We start from the raw sequence: 18,381 nt of genomic DNA, 5'->3' as shown, positions 1-18,381 counted from the left end.
AGCTTTTGGAGTATCGGCAATATTCAATTTATTCATCTGACTCAAATATATGTTTTAAGCACTCTTTGGCCTAATTCATCTCACTTTTTAAAAAATGGTTTAAAAAAAGTAAGTGAGAGGTGAGAAGTGGAGATAATTTTAAAAAACTCTCCCAAGAAATTTGGTTGTAGACCGAAGGAAGAACTATATTGATATATCCAACAACATTATCTAAAAACTTAGATCTCAAAAACATTATGCTGAGTTAAAAAAGCCTTACACATAAGAATACATCCTATATGGTTCTAGTTATATAAAGTTCTAGAACAGGAAAAACTAATTAATAGTTGGAAAAAAATTAAAACGCTGGATGATTTTGGAAAGGTGTGGCAGAAAGTATATGGTAAGAAGCACAATGGAACTTCCTAGAGTGATGGTAAACTGTCTTGATAGAGGTTGGGTTATACACATGCAGTGGTGTGCTGTAGATGACCCAATAATTGTGCGCATCTCTTCGCAACTCCATGTTCAATGATGATTCATTGGGGTTTGAAATTGGCCATGGTCGGCGAATGTACACCAAGGAAACTGGCAAATGATACAAATCAGGGCCTTTTTTCCCCTGGAGGGTTGGTTGTGAAACATTTACTAGCACAGCATTACATAGGTTTAGACTTTGTCAAACTCAGAAAATGAACACTTAAGAAGTGTGCATCTCGGGCAGGCTACAGTGGCTCAGCAGGCAGAGTTCTCTGCCTGCCATGCCGGAGACCCAGGTTCAATTCCCAGTGACTGCCCATGCCCCTCAAAAAAGAATTGTTCCTCTCATTGAAGGCAAATTACGTATCAAAAGAAAAAATGTAAATATTTAACTCTAGCTAACAATATACATGCTTAAGTATTTAAGGGGCATGTATTTATGTGAGCAATTTATTTTAAATATAGCAATAAAGTAAGATGGACTGATAGATAAATAGAGGGATAGATAGATATGTGATGAAGTAAATTTATAGTGGGTAGAATCTAGATGTTGATATAATCAGTGTTGCTACAAAATCTTTCCAGTTTTTTATATGTTCAAAAAAATTTGTTAAAAAATATTGGAAAAAAATTTTCCCATTTGGAGATCAAATAAATATTAACACATATAGTTAATCCTATATTTTGGGGGGCTTCAATTTTACATTTTATTATTTAAACCAACTGCTACTTATTACAATATTTAATGAAAGAGAAGCTCTAAATGCATTATTTCCTCAAGTAGCTAAAGAATGGAAGGGCAATTTTTTTTTCAGTAAGCCACAGTTGGAGTATGTATACCATAGAAAAGTGACAAATGATATAGATCCATGTTCAAGAACTGAAAGAAATGAAGTAATACTAGAGATAACTGAGAGAGTTCCTTGGGGAGATAAGAGAGAAAAGATTCAACACAAATGTTCAAAGATTAGCTTTAGGCAGGAAGGATATCCCTAGCACTGAGTCAGGAAGGAAAAAATAAGAGAATGTAGATGTTAGCAGACTGAGGCAGGTAGTGGATAGAGGTTTCTGCTAATGGTCTCTTATTTTCTTGTAAATAGAAAGGAAGACTATCTGTTAAAAATGATGAAGTACTAGGGTAGGACCCTTGAAGAATAATGACTATCTAGAATAATATTTATAAGGAATGAAACAGAAAGCTGATTAGGGACAAGGAGACAGATGACTGAATAAGGGAGAAGGATTTAGACAATGTCAGAAATAAGGAATTAGTAGCGACACTAATAAACAAAATTATATGATTTTTCTCTAGCTATGTCCAGCATTCATGTTTGTAGAAATAGAGAAGGCAATTAGATGGATTGATCCAGGCTTCAGATTTTGATGTGTGGATATTATACATACAGATTTCTAGACAAGGAGGTAAGGGCACTGATGTACTGGCCTTGGATGTTGGAGTCTAGGTAAGATATAGAAGAGGAGATAGGAAGGTGCTGACAGATTGGGAGAAATTTAAAAGGTCAAGGAATTGGAGATTTGCACAGGGCTGAAGAGCTGGTATAATACGTATAAGAGAGTTAAGAGAGCCAGAAGGATAAGAAAAAGGTTCTGGTCAGAGAGCAATATAGTGGGGTTTTAAGGTTTCTTTTCATTTCTAGAGATAATATGTTATTTTCTCACTAATTTAAGGTTATAAAATGGAATATGCATTTCTCCAAAAAAATTTGTCTCCAGATACAGTAAACTCACATTTAATAAACCAATAAATCTTTTCAAATCACTTAAACAAGTATAATGTGTACAAAATATAGTGCCAATGTCAAGAGCACAGACTTTGGTGCAAGAACAGACCTGTTCTAGCCACTTTATAATTGTGATCTTGAAAAAGTCACTTCACCCCTGCGAGGCTCAAATTCATTATCCATAAAATGGGTATAATACTAATACCTATCTCTTAGGACTGCTGTAAGGTTTAAATGAGTTAATGTGTAAACATGCTTAGCACAAGGACTAGCACAAAGTAAGGCCCTTTCAAACCATTAGCTATTAGGACTTCCAGTTCTGGGTAAGATGAAGCAAACACACTTTGCCCTCTCTCTCCCACTGAAAACAGTTATAAAACTTGGAGAGAATGCATGGAGAATTTGAAGGCTGTAGAAAGTAAGTGATAGCCAACAGAATGGGTTAGAAGACCAGAATTCAAAATAACAAAGAACACATGCCCAGATAAGGCATAATCAAATTGCTGAAAAGTAAAGAGACAGAAAAAGTGTTTTAAAATCCCCTCACATATATGGTTGATTGATTTTCCACAAAAGTATCAAGATCATTCAATGGGGAAAGGATAGTCTTTTCAATAAAAGGTACCAGTACAACTGAATATCCATATGTAAGAAAGTAAATTTAAACACTAACCTCACACTAAACATAAAAATTAACTCAAAGTTGCTTATATACCTAAACATGTGCTAAAACTATAAATCTAGAAAAACACAAACAAGAAAATTTTCATGACCTCAGGTAAGGCAGAGAAATCTTAGTGACAACACCAAAATCAGAAGTGACAAAAGAAAAAAAACTAATAAGTCAGAATTCATCAAAATTTTAAAATCTTGAACTTCAAAGGACAAAATCAAGAAGGGTGACATCAGTGAAAATGGCAGAGTAAGGGTCTCTGAAAATTCTTTCTTCCACTAAAGCAAAATTTCTCTGGCAAATACTGTAATTGAGAAATCAGGATTTAAGGGATGATTTTGGTTATGGAATCATTATATAGATATTCCTTTTTGGTTTCTAGTGTATTGAAGAAGACAGAGGGAAATACCTGAAATCTCTAAATTGTAATTCAGTTGCCTTGATCTTTGATAATGATTATATAGCCTTTATCTTCTGCCCCTGTGATTGTAAAAACCTCTTGACTAATCTTCACGTGTACCCAGTAATCCAGTTTTTCAACTTTAGAGTTTTGTAATCACTAAAGACAGTCCCTAATGTTTATTAATGAAGGGTATTGGGTCAGCCCAGAATTGACCAACCCCAAGTCCAAAGTTATCTTGATAACTGAGACTAGATCTAACCAAAATGGGCTTACCTGACATGCACAGTAGCTTAGACTTCAATCTTCAAGTCCCCTATATACCTCATTCCACCATTCTCTTACATACGTTCTGTGACTAAGCATGAAATCAATGTGCGCATGCTCAATAATTACATCACCTCTAATTACATTATCTGGGGCCACCATGTTCATTATCCTAAACCCTATCCATCTTTTTCTCTAATAAAACTATCAGAATTACTGCAGTTCAGAGAGACAGATTTTGGGTCGATAGGCCACCTCTCTCCTGCTACATGCCAGGTAATAAACTTTTTCTCTCTTTGAAATCCTGGTGTCTCAGGAATTGGTCATTGAGAGCATCAGGCAAAAGAATCCACAGCCTTTGTCTGCTACCAATACCAACAGAATCAACTTTTAAAGAACTCGGGAAATTAACCAAAAGCTTATAGCAATCTGGGGAGTGTTTATTCAAGAAAAACAGCTGAATTTCAGTAAGAACAGAGTTCTATGGTGTTTTAACTTGACCTAACCCTGCCCTCTTCGCCAGCACTGGGTACACTAGAAAATGAACAACTCGTTATCACAGTGTAAACTAGCAGCCGGGCAGCCACTGGAGGAGAAAGAATGGGGTTGGAGAGCCTTCAAAGTGCCATTCCTGGAGAATTGTCATTATTTGACCTGATGGTTCCATGAAAGACCTCACAAAAGCAATGTTGATATTTGACCTGACTTAAAAATCACCCAGTGCTAACACCTTTTTCCAAGAGCTTTGTCAAAACAATCAGAGGCAACTGCTAAATATCGTGGCCCCTTGCAGCAGTGGTTACCAGTTGGAGCAAACAATAGGCAAATCAAAAAGCTTAGAAGGTACCTCATATCCACTAGAATGGCTAATATTTAAAACAGAAGATAATAAGTGCTGACAAGGATGCAGAGAAATAGGAATCCTCATACATTGTTGGGAATACAAAGTGATGTGGCTATTGTTGGAAACAGTTTGGCAGCTCTTGAAAAAGTTAAACCTAGAATTAACAAATGGTCAGCAATCTCACATCTACACACAAAAGAATGGAAAGAAGGGACTTAGACATTTGTACACCAATGTAGTAACAGTAATCACATAAGTGTAGCAGTGATCAGAACTTCATTCCTTTCTATGGCAGAATAATATTCCATTGTATGTATAGACCACATTTTGTTTATCCAGTCATCTATTGATGGATACTTGGATTGCTTCCACCTTTCGGCTATGTCAGAAGACCCTGCTGAAACTCTATTCACACACCCTTGTCCTAAAACCTTATCATACCCTATGCATAAACCCTTACAAGCCCTTGGACTCCCCTTGCCCCTTTGCAGAGCATTATTTTCCATTTTTCCAAGGCTGGCTACCACAGCAGAAGAGCCTCTCTAGCCTGAGGTGTCCTCTGGTCTTTGGGCTGCCCTAACCCAAGCCCCCAGAGCTTGATTCGTATAGGGACTTTGAAAAGCTTCACCATTTTTCTGGGAATCTAGGAGGCCACATATATGTATACTATTGTGTGCATGGCTAGGGCTGTTTGCATGCTCAGGAAAGGCCTGAAAAGGCCTGGCATTAAAGAATTTAACCTTACCTGAAGAGAGGTCTAGGCTTTGCCCTTAGTTTACAGATTACCTTCTATAAAGTAATCTAGAATCTAGAATGATGTGGCTGACAGGAGTGTCTTTTCTGCCTGGGGGTCTTGCATCATACTGGATAGTCTAACAATGTGATTTAGGGTGGAGGCAAGTTATACCTGACAGTCTTAGGGTGGGGACAGGCCACACCAGAACAATCAACAATATGATTTAGAATGGGAGCTTCGGGTCATGCAGTATCAGTCTACCTGGAAACTGAGATTTATGAAACACTATTTTTAATTAAAATTTTTTTATTAGAGAAGTTTTGGGTTTACAGAACAATCATGCATAAAATACAGAATCCCCATTCACCACTCCACTAATACTTGCATTGGTGAGAAAAATTTGTTACAACTGATGATAGCACTTTTTTTATAATTCTACTATTTTTTTAAGAGTAGTTATATTTGTTACAATTGAAAGATTATTAAAGTAATATATTGACTATTGTCCATAGTTTACATAGGGGTATTTTTCCCCATATTCCCAACCTATTATTATTTTTTCATGCATGTCTCTATTACTCATTTACCTATGTATTGGATAAAGGGAGTGTCAGTCCCAAGGTTTTTACAATCACATGGTCACAAGATGAGAGCACTATAGTTATACAATCATTAACAAAGATCAAGGCTACTGGATTACAGTCCAACAATTTCAGGTATTTCCTTCTGACTATTCTAATATACTAGAAACTTGAAAGAAATACCTATATAATGAGTCAGGAGTCATAATCATTTGTTAAATCCTAACTTCTCAGTTGCAACTACTCCTTCCATTTGATCATTCTCTCAATCTTCAGGGATATTTGGGCAAAGACTATTTTAACTTCTTCATGTTGAAAAAAGGATGTCAATGTTACTGTTTGATATTCTTGGAGAGCCTTGTACCTCTGGGTTTCAGTGCTTATCTGGCATAGGAACCATCTGCAGGCTTTAAGTCTAGAGGCTGAGATTAACCACATGGGCAGTCAGTCAGTCAATTATGTCTATGTGATGGACCCCAAATAAAAATTCTTGACACCAAGGCTGGAATGAGCTTCCCCGGTTGGTAATATACAATATATACTATCATACACTGTGGCCAGGAAGAATTAACACTCTCTATGACTCCATGAGAAGAAAGTGACTAGAAGCTACACATTTGGATCACTCCTGGACTCTGCCCTAGGTGACTCCTCCTTTGTCTCATTTTAATCTGTATCTCTTTTCTGTAACAAACCATAATTGTGAGTATAACGGCGTTCAGTGAGTTCTGTGAATCTTTCTAGCAAATTATCAAACCCAAGGGGGAGTTTTGGGAATTCCCTGAACCTGCAACTGGTGCCAGAAGTGAGGGCAATCTTATGTGGACCATGTGCCCTATAATTGTTACAGTTGGTTAAACATTTGCAAGGCGCTAAAGCTCTCACCTCTAGCTAACCTTGAGACTCTGTGGAAGCAGGAAGTGAAGGCAGAATTAGTCCAGGACAGTCACAATCACTAAGCAAACAAAGAGCAACAACAACAAACTCTGAGGAGGGAGCTAATTTCCAGAGCTGCCACATTATATTGCTTAAATGTCCAATTTTCCACAAAAAACTATGAATATGGCCCATATAAAGGGAAAAAAAGCAGCCATTAGAAATTTTCCTAAGGAAGCCCAGATGTTGAACTTACTAGAAAAAGCTTTAAATTATTTATTATGAGTTCTTCAACAAATTAAAGGAAACCATGTCTAAATAAGTAAAGGAAAGGTTGAGAATGGTTTCCTACCAAATAGAGACTGACAATAAAGAAACTGAAATTATATAAAAGAAACAAACAATGAAACAGAAATTCTGGCATTCAAAAGTACAATAACTGAAATGAAAAGTTCACTTTAATAATCCACAGATTATTTGAGTTGTCAGAAGAATAAGCCAACTGGAAGATAGGTCAATTGAGATTCTCCAGTCTGAGGAAAAGAAATAAAATGAAGAAAAATTAACAATGCCTCAGAGACCTGTGAGAGACCAACAAAAATACCAAAATAAGCTTAATGGTAGTGCCAGGAAAAGGAGAGAAAGGGACAGAAAGAACATTTGAAGAATCAGTGGCTAAAAGTTTCCCAGATCTGATGAAAAACATTAAGAACACTTTGAAGACACTTGCTGGACTTCATGAAGGATAAACTCAAAGAGATCCATATCTGGACATATATATCATAGCAAAACTGTCAAAATCGAAAGACAAAGAAAGAATCTTGAAAGTAGGCAGAGAAACGAGACAGATTACATAAAGGGATCCTCAATAAGATTAATAGTTGAGTTCTCATCAGAAACTATGGAGCCAGAAGGCAGTGAGATAATATAGTCAAAGTGCTGAAGAAAAAGATTACCAAAAATAAAAATAAAAAAAGATTGCCAACCAAAATTTCATGTCCAGTAAAATTATACTTAAAAAATGAAGGCGAAATTAAGACATTCCCACATAAACATAAACTGAGAGAATTCGTCACTAGCTGACCTGTCTTATAAGAAATACTAAAGAGAGTTCTTCAGGCTGAAATGAATGAACACTATACAGTATTTCAAATCTACATGAAGACAGGGCACCAGTAATACTTATTACATATATAAATATAAAAGATAGTATAATAATATTTTTTGTTTTTAATTCCTTTCCTTCTCTCTTTCTGATTTAAAGGATAACTGCATAAAGCAATAATTATACAATTATGTTGAGGGGCTTAAACACTATAAAGATGTGACTTATATGACAATAGTAATACAAAGTAGAGGGGGGAGGGAACGGAGCTAAATTTGAACAAAGATTTTGAAATTTATTGAAATAAAGTTGGTATTCATATAAACTAATTTGTTTAATCCCCAGAGCAAAACTTATAGAGAATAACTCAAATAAAAATAGGGAAAGAAACAAATTAATAAAAATGGTATGCTAGAAAAATCTATTTAACATAAAAAAGGAAGAAATATATACAATATATATAAAAAACAAATAGCAAAATGGCAGGTCTAAGTCCTAATTTATCAGTAACTACATAAAATTCAATTAAATACATTAAATGTAAATGAACTAAGCATTCCATTCAAAAGGCAGAGACTGGAAGAATGGATTTAAAAAAATAAATGACATGATCCAACTGTTTGCTGTCTATAAGACATATACTTTAGATTAAAAAATAGCAATAGGTTAAAAATAAAAGGATGGGAAAAATATATCATGTAAATGGGAAGCAATGTAGAGTTGGGTTTCAGTAATTTGAGTCTACTTTATTTTTTTGCCTGTCTTGTTAAAGGATTGCAACTTCTGTTGATCTTTTCTAAGAACCATCTTCTGGTTTCATTGATTTTCTCTATTTTTTAATTCTATATTTGATTTATTTTCACTCTAATCTTTATTATTTCCTTTTCTTGGCCTGATTTGGGTTTAGTTTGCTCTTCTTTTTGTAGTTTATTAAGGTAGAAGGTTTTTAGTTATTGATTTGAGATCTTTCTTCTTTGTTTAATATGGACATTTACAGCTACAAACTTCCTTCTTTGCACTGCTTTCACTGCATCCCAGAAGGTTTCGTGTTTTGTTTTTGTTTCATTTATCCCCAAATATGTTCTAATTTTTAATTTCTTTATGATCCATCAATTATTCAGTATTGTTTAATGTTTACATATTTATAAATGTCTAAAGCGTCATTTGTTTCTAACTTTATTTCATTGTGAAGAGACATGACAAGATCTGATATCCTTGTCTTTTTCCTAATATTAGGGGGAAAGCTTTAGTCTGTGATTATTAATTATAATGTTAAGTGTTAACATAAAAACATGGCCAACTTATTTCTGATAAAAATGCAAAGCAGCAAATGGATAGTTTTTTGAACAACTGATGTTGGAACAAGATAGTCATACTCATGAAAGTGAACCTTAATCTAAACCACACACCTTATATAAATATCAAGTCAAAATGGATCATAGATGTAAATATAAAACATATAACTATAAAACTTTTAGAAGGAACCATAGTACAGAATATTTTCCACAATTGGGAGGTAGGGAAAAGAGTTCTTAGACATGACTACAAGAGTACAACACATACTAGGAAAAAGAAAAAATTGATAAATTGAATTTTATTAAATTTTAAAACATTTACTCTTCAAAAGACACTGATAAGAGAATGAAAAGAAAGTTAAAGGCTGGGAGAAAATATGTGCAAATCACATAGCCAATAAAGGATTATGTTTAGAATATATGAAGAATCCTCAAAAGTCAACAGCAATGGGAAGAAAATAAAAAACCCACTTAAAAAATGGAAAATATTTGAATAAGTACTTCAGCAGAGAATATAAGGATGGCAAATAAGCACATGAAAAGATGTTTAACATCATTAGACATTAAGGAAATGCAAATTAAAAGTACAATAACCACTGCACACCTATCACAATAACTAAAATAAATCCAACAATATCAAGTGCTGGTGAAGATGCAGGGCAAGTGGAGCTTTCATACATTGCTGGTGGGAATGTAAAATGGTATAGCCACTTTGAGAAATGGTTTAGCAGTTTCTTATAAAGTTAAACATACACTTACCATATGACTCAGTAATCTCACTCCTAGGTATTTACCTTAAAGAAATAAAAACTTATGTCCACACAAAAACCTGTAGAAGAATGTTTACAGCAGTATTATTCATAATCGCTAAAACCTGGAAACAGCCCAAATGTACTTCAATGGAGGAATGCATAAACAAACTTTGGTACATCCATACAGTAGAACGCTACTCAAAAAAAAATGAATGAACTATTGATACAGGCAACAACTCGGATGAATCTCAAAGGCATTATGCTGAATGAAAGAAGTCAGTCCTAAAAGGTTGCATATTAAATTATTCCATTTATATGACACTCTCTAAAAGACAAAACTATAGTGATGGAGAACAGACCAGTGGTTGCTAGGGATTATGGCTGGGGGGAAGTTATAACTTATAAAGGGACAGTATGAGGGACTATTTTAGTGTGATGAAACTGTCCTCTATTTTGATTGTGGTGGAGTTTACACAAATCTATACATGATTTACAATTCACAGAATTGTACACTAAAACAAAACAAAAGAAAACAGTTTTTTCTGTAAGTTTATTTAAAAAATAAATTAGCTATATATTGTCATCATGATTATCAATTGTTATACTCTACTGATGAATAAAAAATATGAGACTTAGTTGTGAAATAAGATTTAAACTCATTAAGGTCAATTTATGTCTGGTACAATCACTTAAAGGTATAGAGAATCAATAATACTAAATGTAAAAACTTTAAAACTTCCTACTAACTCCTTCCTTTAATATTCTGTAACAGGGTATGTTCTCTCTTGGGTCATTTCCTATAAACATTGTCATATACTAATATGGAATTAAATAGGTGCTTAACTTAGAATTCTGGGCTCCTAAGTTACATTCCTAAATCTAACACTGTAAGAAAACTCTCGACTTGCCTTTTGTGCCTAATATTATCTTCCTCTTCATTGAGATCATGTACTTGTCTGCACTTGTCTTTTTGTGGTATGCTGTGAGGGTTTAAAGCAAGGAATTTCAAAGACAGGAAACAGAACAGATTCATATACCCCACCACCCAAACACTGGTACTGCTCTAAGTGATTTACATGTATTACCTCATTTAGTCCTCATAACAACCCTATAATATAGTTATTATTAATATTCTCATTTTACAGATGAAGAAACTGAACCATAGAGAGGTAACTTGCCCAACATCTCATAGCTGTTAAGTGGAGCCAGGATTTTCCCAGGCAGTTTGCCTCCAGTCTATGTTCCAATATGCTATAGTATCTCTCAATAGAAAAATCTGTTCATTTGCTCATTCTTCCCTTCATTAAATTACCAGTGCACTTCCATGTCTATGGGGTCTCTGCCTCTAACAAACACTTCATTCATTCTCATGACTTTAACTATCATTAAGCATCAGTGACTCTCAATTCTGTATCTTGAGTACTGACCTCTTCCTTAGCTACAGTGCTACATTTCCAACTGTCTCTTCAATATCTGCATTTGATGATTTTGCCACTACCACTAACTCAATGTTTACAATCAAACTCATCATCTTTCCTCAAAACTTCCCCATAAAAGCTGTATTATTTTGTCAGTTAATTCACATAGCCTTGATATATGAGTTAGCTTTGAGAAATTCTTCTCCATTGACCCTCCTCCTTCATTCTCAGTCAACAAAAGTTTTACCAGTTCTTGCTTTGTAAAGTCCCTTAAAACCATACCTTTCTTTCCAATTCCAGTGTCATCATTCTAGCTCAGACCTTCATACCTAAATGACCATACCTCCTATTCATGCTCCCTGATTCTAGTTTTCTAATTCTATTATTGGCCACAATATTAATCATTCTCAATACTGCTTTTATCATGCCACCCCTGGCTCAAAAACCTTCAACCATATCCAAACTAGCTAGCTAACTGAATAATTAACTCTGAATAGGTCTGTACTATCCACCAAATAATGTCCAAAAATTTTTTACTCATTTTAAGTTAAAATTCAAATAAAACTCTGCTATTTGATTCTAGCCTACCTTTCTAACTTTGTCTCCTTCAACTCTCCCAAACACTCCATCCCTTGCAATTGAAATGTCTTCCTCTCTCCTTTTTGATGAATAGATAATATTAAAAGACCACTCAAATCTTATGTCCTCTGAGAAACCTTCTTCAGCCATACCAGTGTACTGTGGTCGTTCACTCCTCTGAACTCCTAAAGCACATAACTTCTGTATCTAGCACTGTTACTAAATGTTATATGTTTATCTCTCCAACAAGACTGCAATTTGCACAAGGTCAGGAACCATTAAACTTCTGCATGCCTTCCACAGTGCCTCCTTAGCAAATATCATCTGTTAAACTAATACTTTCTGATTAAGACATATATTTATCAATATATTTTGTGCTAAGTTACAGTTCAGTCTGAAGACCATTCATAATCTAGCCTCATATACTTTTCCATTGTCACCTCCTGTCAATCTGTCATATCCTATACTCCTGACACACTGAACTTTTCATTATTGTTTAGACACATCAAGTCCTTTCATAGTCCTACCCACTCACTATCTGCAATGTCCTTTCCTCTTTATTTATCTGACAAATGCCTGCTGAGTCTTCAAAAGTTAGTATAAAATGTCAACTCTTGACTCCCAAACTAGATTTATATGCTCTATGCTCTGTGTGCCTCAAGGTTTTTTAAATCTCCACTATAGTAATTTCCATGTTGTATTGCAATTATCTGTGTACATATTTGTCTCTCCCATGGGAGTGTGAGTTACTCGGAGTAGTGATAATTTATTTATCTTTCCTCTAATCTGTTCCCTAACTCTTCATGTTTAATTCTCTGATGTTCTATCTTTCTCTCAGTGAAAGAACATATCAAAGTCAGTGGGGATTACATACCTTGGTAATAAAGAGCCTTAAGGAAGGAATGACGATCAGCCCCCTGAAATAAAGACTTTTCTATTTCCATTTCCCGCCGGGTCAGCTGTTTGCTCTTTGCAAACCTCTGTGGCAGGCAAAGAATGCGCTGACGTTCTGAGATTCTTTTTTCTATATCTTGAAGACGGTTCTGTATTGCTTCAGGGGTGGCCCTCAGTCTTGTCCTCTGAAGTCAGAGAAATGAGATAGCATTTATCACAGAGGATACATCATGTGCCTCAAAAAAAGATGACGATCCATGTCCAGAAATGAATATTTATATAGAAGTATTGCTAAGAAGTCAAGGAACAACTTCTTTTAATCAAGGTCTCTATTCTAGAAACCAGAGAAGATATAGACACAGCGCTCAGTTTTGTGAGACTAAAAATACGAAGGTTCTAAATGCCAAACAGAATCCCTGCTCTTTATTCCCCAGAAGAAAACATGTCACTCACCTTTTCACCTGAAACATGGCTTTTCCAGATCAATATCTCTGTCTCGTTGAGCCCTAGTTCCCTGAGAGAAGCAGTTTCCTGGTCCTTCTCATGCAGTGTCTGGAACTGAGACAAAGTCATAGTCCCAGCTGCTTCTTTCCCAAAGGGTTTATACATAGTACCAGGAGCAAAGCTCTCTTTCTTAGACACACATCTGCAAAATCAAGCAAGCAAGAAAGAACAGCTTGCATTTATAACAATTAACAGAAATTGAGACTCACCGTGAAAGAGGTATGTGCTGGTTTGAAAGGATTATGAGCCCTAAAAGCCATGTTTTAATCCTGATCCAATCAAGACCTAACTGGAATGGGTGGGGTCACATCTCCCTCTAACTAATACCCACAATTGGGTGCATCACACCTCCATGGAGATAATCTAATCAGAAGGTTCCAGCCTGCATTATTGAATAGGGATTAAAAGAAACAGTTGCCTCCAGGAGATGGATTAGGATGAAAATATGGTTTTTCTAGGGTATAAAAATCCTTTCAAAGCAGCACAAGGCATAATGAAACTCATCAGCAATTTCTCTCTCACATACTTTTTCTAAGCTGTAGCACCACTGCCTCAAAGTGGGAATCCATCAAGAGTTCCCTTGTCTAGGACAAATAAATGACCAAATCAACAAATATTTACTGAGTATCTATGATATATCAGACACTGTTCTAGTACTAAGGATTTAACAGTAAAGATTAAAATGGTTTCTGCTTTTGTGGAAGAACATTAGAAGAGAGGCAAGTAAAGAGGTAATGATAATACTGGGTTAAAAGTGCTATGTTTGGAGAAAAACAGGGTGCTTCTGTAGGAGGACACAGAACAGATACTTAGCTCAGACAGTGGGATATGGAAGTATTCCTAAAGGAAAAGACACAGAAGCAAAAATCTGATTAGTAGAAGTTTTCTAAGCAAATTGGGGGTGGGAAAGTAGTATTCCATCCAGGCTTTAAGAGGAGTCTGTCACCTGGAGGTGGGGGTCTGTGATACTCTACTTGTTTGCAAAATACCTACTCTTCAATGGAGACAGAGGTATCAAGTTGATTCTGAAGAAGGCTTTTCAGCTGTCTCTCCCCTTCTGTTTCCAACTCTTCCAGGACATGCTCATCACTCGTCACACAACTGTTTACTCTGAAGTAGATATAAGAACACAATACAGAAAATAAAAGAGACAGGGAGTCTCAAAATATGTTCATATTTATATTATCTACTATTAGTGACTTTATTTGCTCAAAGACAATTCTCTAACAATTTATTGCCCTTTATCACAGTTTCCACAGCATTTACTAAATGCCTACTATAAAGAAGGCACTGTTTTAAGTACTGATAGAAGTCAAACATATTCAAGATATAGCCCCTATCCTCAAGAGTTTGCAATCTATAGAAAGGGCGTGTGTGTGCATGCACATGTGTGCGTGTGTGTGTGTGTATGTCTATGACTACATGCATTGAGGGAGAGTCAGAGACAGAGACACAGAGAATGATAGAAAAGAGCATGTGCCAAATTAGTAGGAGTTTACAGAAGAAAGCAATAATTGGGAGCTAGGGTGACAAAAGAACTCTTAAACTGGCATTTGAAGGAGTGGATATTATGAAGCAAAGGAGAACAGGTAGAGGAAGTATGAAGACATAAAAAATATATACTGGGGGATCAATTTAGCTGGCATCCACATACAGGGCTACTAGGAGATTATATCTTGAAGGGGTAAATTAAACTCATATTGTGAATGACCTTAAATACACTAAGGGTTCTAAATCTTAATCCATAGGTATTAAAAGACAGAGTACAGGTAATGGTTTAGGAAGATAAATGCACCTGTCATATGTCATAGGATTAGAAGGTAAGAAACCAAAAGAACCAGTTAGGAAAACTATTGAAGAATGTCAGGTAAAGGGTGATGAACGTCCACATAAGATTGGTAATAGGGGAAATAGAAAGGAAGGAATAATTGAGAGAGGCCTTTTGAAAGTAAGGGTAAGGGAGAAATCAAAGATGACATCTGAATTTCAAGTTTACGTAACTGTGAGAACAATCGTACCAATGATGCAAAGAGGAAGCTTCAAGTGGAATAAATGGTTTGGAAAAGGAAAGTAGTATTGCTTTAGCCATGTTCAATTGCCTACTATTATAATTGAAACATTGGCATGAAATACCATGGAGTCTGACAGTATGAGTGACAGTGGCTAAAAGGAAGCTGGGAGATGGGAGAACTGTTGCTTAGATGAGAGTCTGAGGCTGAACATGGAAATCTAGAAGCTATCTGTGTTGAAAGGATCTGGAGTTATAAGAGAATATAGAAAGAAATGTGAAGAAGGTCATAAAATTTTATAACCTAAGTTCAACTGTGTAGAAAATTAGATAATGCTAACAAGAGCAAACTAATCCAAAATGAGTGAAAACTCTTAATTTGAGTATAAAAAAAAGAACAGCATCATTTAAGTATACAATGACATTATAAAAAAAATTAATTAACTCCATGGGGAAAATAAATATTAAATACCCTCATTACAAGATAGCTCTTTACTACTGGGGTTATGAGGAGGCCTAGAAAAAGTGTGCCCCATAACTATAACAACATTCCCATGCTCTAGAAAGACTTAGGCCTATTTTGAGAAATTTTAAAATAATCTTAGGCCCAGAGTTTTAGGATATTATTTTTTTTAATTTATTGCTTAGAATTCCAAAAATTTTTGTTAAATTTAAGTGGCTTTCAAATGAATAAACTAAACCTATTTACATCAATACACATGAATTGCAAAACGTAATGTTAAGTGAAAAAAGCAAGCCATAGAAAACTTCACAAGTCCATTTACATAAAGTTAAAAAATGGCCAAAACCAGCAACATTGTTTAAGCATACATTCATATGTGGTAAAACTATTTTTAGAAGAGCAATAGAATGATTTAGGCAAAATTCAGGACAGTGGTTACTTCAGGAGGATGGAGGGAGGAGAAGCAATCAGGGAGAGGAACACAGAGGCTTCTAAGGTAATGGTAATGTCCTATTTGTTGAGCTTGTAGTGAATACTAGCATTATTATTAGTCTTTAGCTGTACAAATATATTGTATACATTACTTTGCATCTATGAGAAACAGTAACAGTTTTTAAAAGAAGCTATTTTCAGGCAAGGAAAATAAAAAACAGTTTAAAAAAATAGCAAGGAACTGCCAATGTAGAATAGCTATCAGTAAGTATTTTAAATGCTGCACTATCCTAGAGTGATTATTCTACTTGTAGACTACAGAACTAATTTAATGCAGGTCCTTTCGAAAGTCTGTGTGCAGTGTCAATAACCCGGAGGCACAGACTTGCAACACTGATAGTCTCCATTACATCTGCCATTTATTGCAGAACCAATAGGGGAAACTGCTCGCAGCAGTGCCTTTGTTTTTCTAAAACACATTGAGCCGGTTTTGTGTTTCCTTCAAATGAGTAGAAACAAAGTATCACGTTTTTACTTTAAGATTTAAAAGCACTAGGTGATGCATTATCTTAAAAATATATACAGAAATAAGAACAGTTAAGAACTCTTTAAAAATAAGAGGCATTATCATCAGCTTTGCTGGTAGTAGGGGGTAGGTTACAGGATGACTGCTTGTTTTAAGTTTTGAGGAATTGTTTACTTTTGCTTGTTTGCCTCCCTGCACCAGGCTAACCGTGGGACCCTACTGCAGAAAGAGAATGTTTCTGATGGTAAGAAGCAAGACATTAGTGTTGCAAAGCAATCCCCGCAATGCTTAAACACATGTAAAACTTCCAATCTACAGGAAAAAATTATGGAGGTGACATGTACAATACTGTAAACCATTATTATATCCTTAAAAAAAAAAAAAAAAGCACTATGTGCTTTCAGAGCCCCGGCCAGTCCTCTTTAACATACAAACATTGCAAATAAGTGAGTCTACACTGTGCCTCTTTTTGAAAAAGAGGTGACGTTAGGGCGTGACCGGGAGGGACAAGCCAGGGTGTCTCTAGCTCAAAGTATCGGTCAGCCAAAACGCTTCTGCCCGGGTGGGTCCATCTGAAACGGGAAGGAAGGGCAACATTCATCCATTTCCTGGGGCCAGCGATGTGGCCTAGATGCCAGTGCTGGGAAGACACTCCTGTGTAACCCAGCACCTTTGGCGGCCCTTCCTGAACTTCGCCCTGAAGGCCTTTCTAGCCCTTCTCCCCTCCTCCCTTCCCCTTTGTCTTCCCGCTCCCCAAGAAAACCTCCTCCCGAGAATGTGACACATACAAAGTAGAAAATAATAAAACCCAGTTTAAAAGTTAAAAGGTAGAAGAGAGCTCCCTTCGCCGCCGGCTTATCAGACATACCCTTACCTCTTCATGTTTCCACCGGCCCCTAGCTCTAACTTGAGTAAATAGGCCATGGACTTCAAGTCCCAGAACTCCGCGCGGCATTCTTAAGGGGATTGTGCTGCAACGTGGAACTTTGGGGATTGTAGTATCGCGGAGATAAAGAAACGAAGAGAAACGAAAGGCATCGAGTAAGCTTGTCACGTTGTAAATTGTTCAAATATTTCCTTCTGAATTTCTCGTATACGTTAAAGCCAACATCCAAGATATCTAGCTCATAAAACAAGGAGTCACCTTTGACTTTTTGTCTCTCATCTACATGATGAAACCCTTGCTTGTCTCCAATTTCCTTCTTTGTCACTTTGTATCGCCTCTGCTTCTGTTTCCAGTTGCACCTCTAGTCCATTGTTCACAATGTAGCCAGAGTGATCAGATACAAGTCTGACTACATCACTTCCACCAATACTTCTCCTCCACCTGTAACGCAGGCTTCTGAGTTCTTTCAATTCAGGATCAGAAATTCATATGCATTCAGGCCCAGGTTTTATTAATAATTATAGTGAACAAAGTGAAAAATATAATTAAGAGCATGGGCACTTAGTTAACAGAAATAGAAATACAAATGTCCTTAAATGTATGAAAAGTGTTCTATCTCACTTATAAGTGAATGGAAATTAAAAAGTACATTGACTACAAAATACCTGGTGAGTACTCCTCAAAACCCTGAAGTCATCAAAAACAAGGAAAGTCTGAGGAACTGTTACAGCCAAAAGGGCCTGGTACAGAAAAGGTCATTAAGTTTAAAAATGAAGGAAATCTGGATTGTATACTGTTGTAGCTTGCTAGCTGCCAGAATGCAATATACTAGAAACAGAATGGCTTTTAAGGGGGGAATTTAATAAGTTGCTAGTTAACAGTTTTAAGGCCAAGAAAATGTCCCAATTAAACAAGTCTATAGAAATGTCCAATCTAAGGCA

At 35.9% G+C, this 18,381-nt stretch overlaps 1 protein-coding gene across 4 annotated transcripts in view; it reads right to left on the bottom strand.

Annotated features, from left to right (window-relative positions):
- The window catches only part of RBM41 (RNA binding motif protein 41), a 97,590-nt gene extending 79,973 nt beyond the window's left edge, over positions 1-17,617 (bottom strand). For 3 of the 4 annotated variants that reach the window (XR_013169444.1, XM_077145659.1, XM_077145657.1), the window contains exons 1-5: positions 17,429-17,617; positions 14,119-14,235; positions 13,075-13,267; positions 12,602-12,806; positions 10,639-10,710 (exon numbers count right to left, since the gene is read on the bottom strand). Coding sequence is in view for 3 of the 4 variants with exons in the window: in XM_077145659.1 (XP_077001774.1) it covers positions 10,639-10,710; positions 12,602-12,806; positions 13,075-13,267; positions 14,119-14,235; positions 17,429-17,478 (637 nt within the window). In the remaining variant the exon portion in view is untranslated. The remainder of the gene's footprint in view (positions 1-10,638; positions 10,711-12,601; positions 12,807-13,074; positions 13,268-14,118; positions 14,236-17,428) is intronic. The other variant, XM_077145658.1, reaches the window with a different exon arrangement.
- Between the last annotated feature and the right edge of the window lie 764 nt (positions 17,618-18,381).

This window comes from Tamandua tetradactyla, chromosome X (genome assembly GCF_023851605.1).
Source record: "Tamandua tetradactyla isolate mTamTet1 chromosome X, mTamTet1.pri, whole genome shotgun sequence".
Classification (NCBI taxonomy): domain Eukaryota; kingdom Metazoa; phylum Chordata; class Mammalia; order Pilosa; family Myrmecophagidae; genus Tamandua; species Tamandua tetradactyla.
Note: the sequence above shows the minus strand (reverse complement) of the source record. Positions and strands in the feature narration are given on the sequence as shown.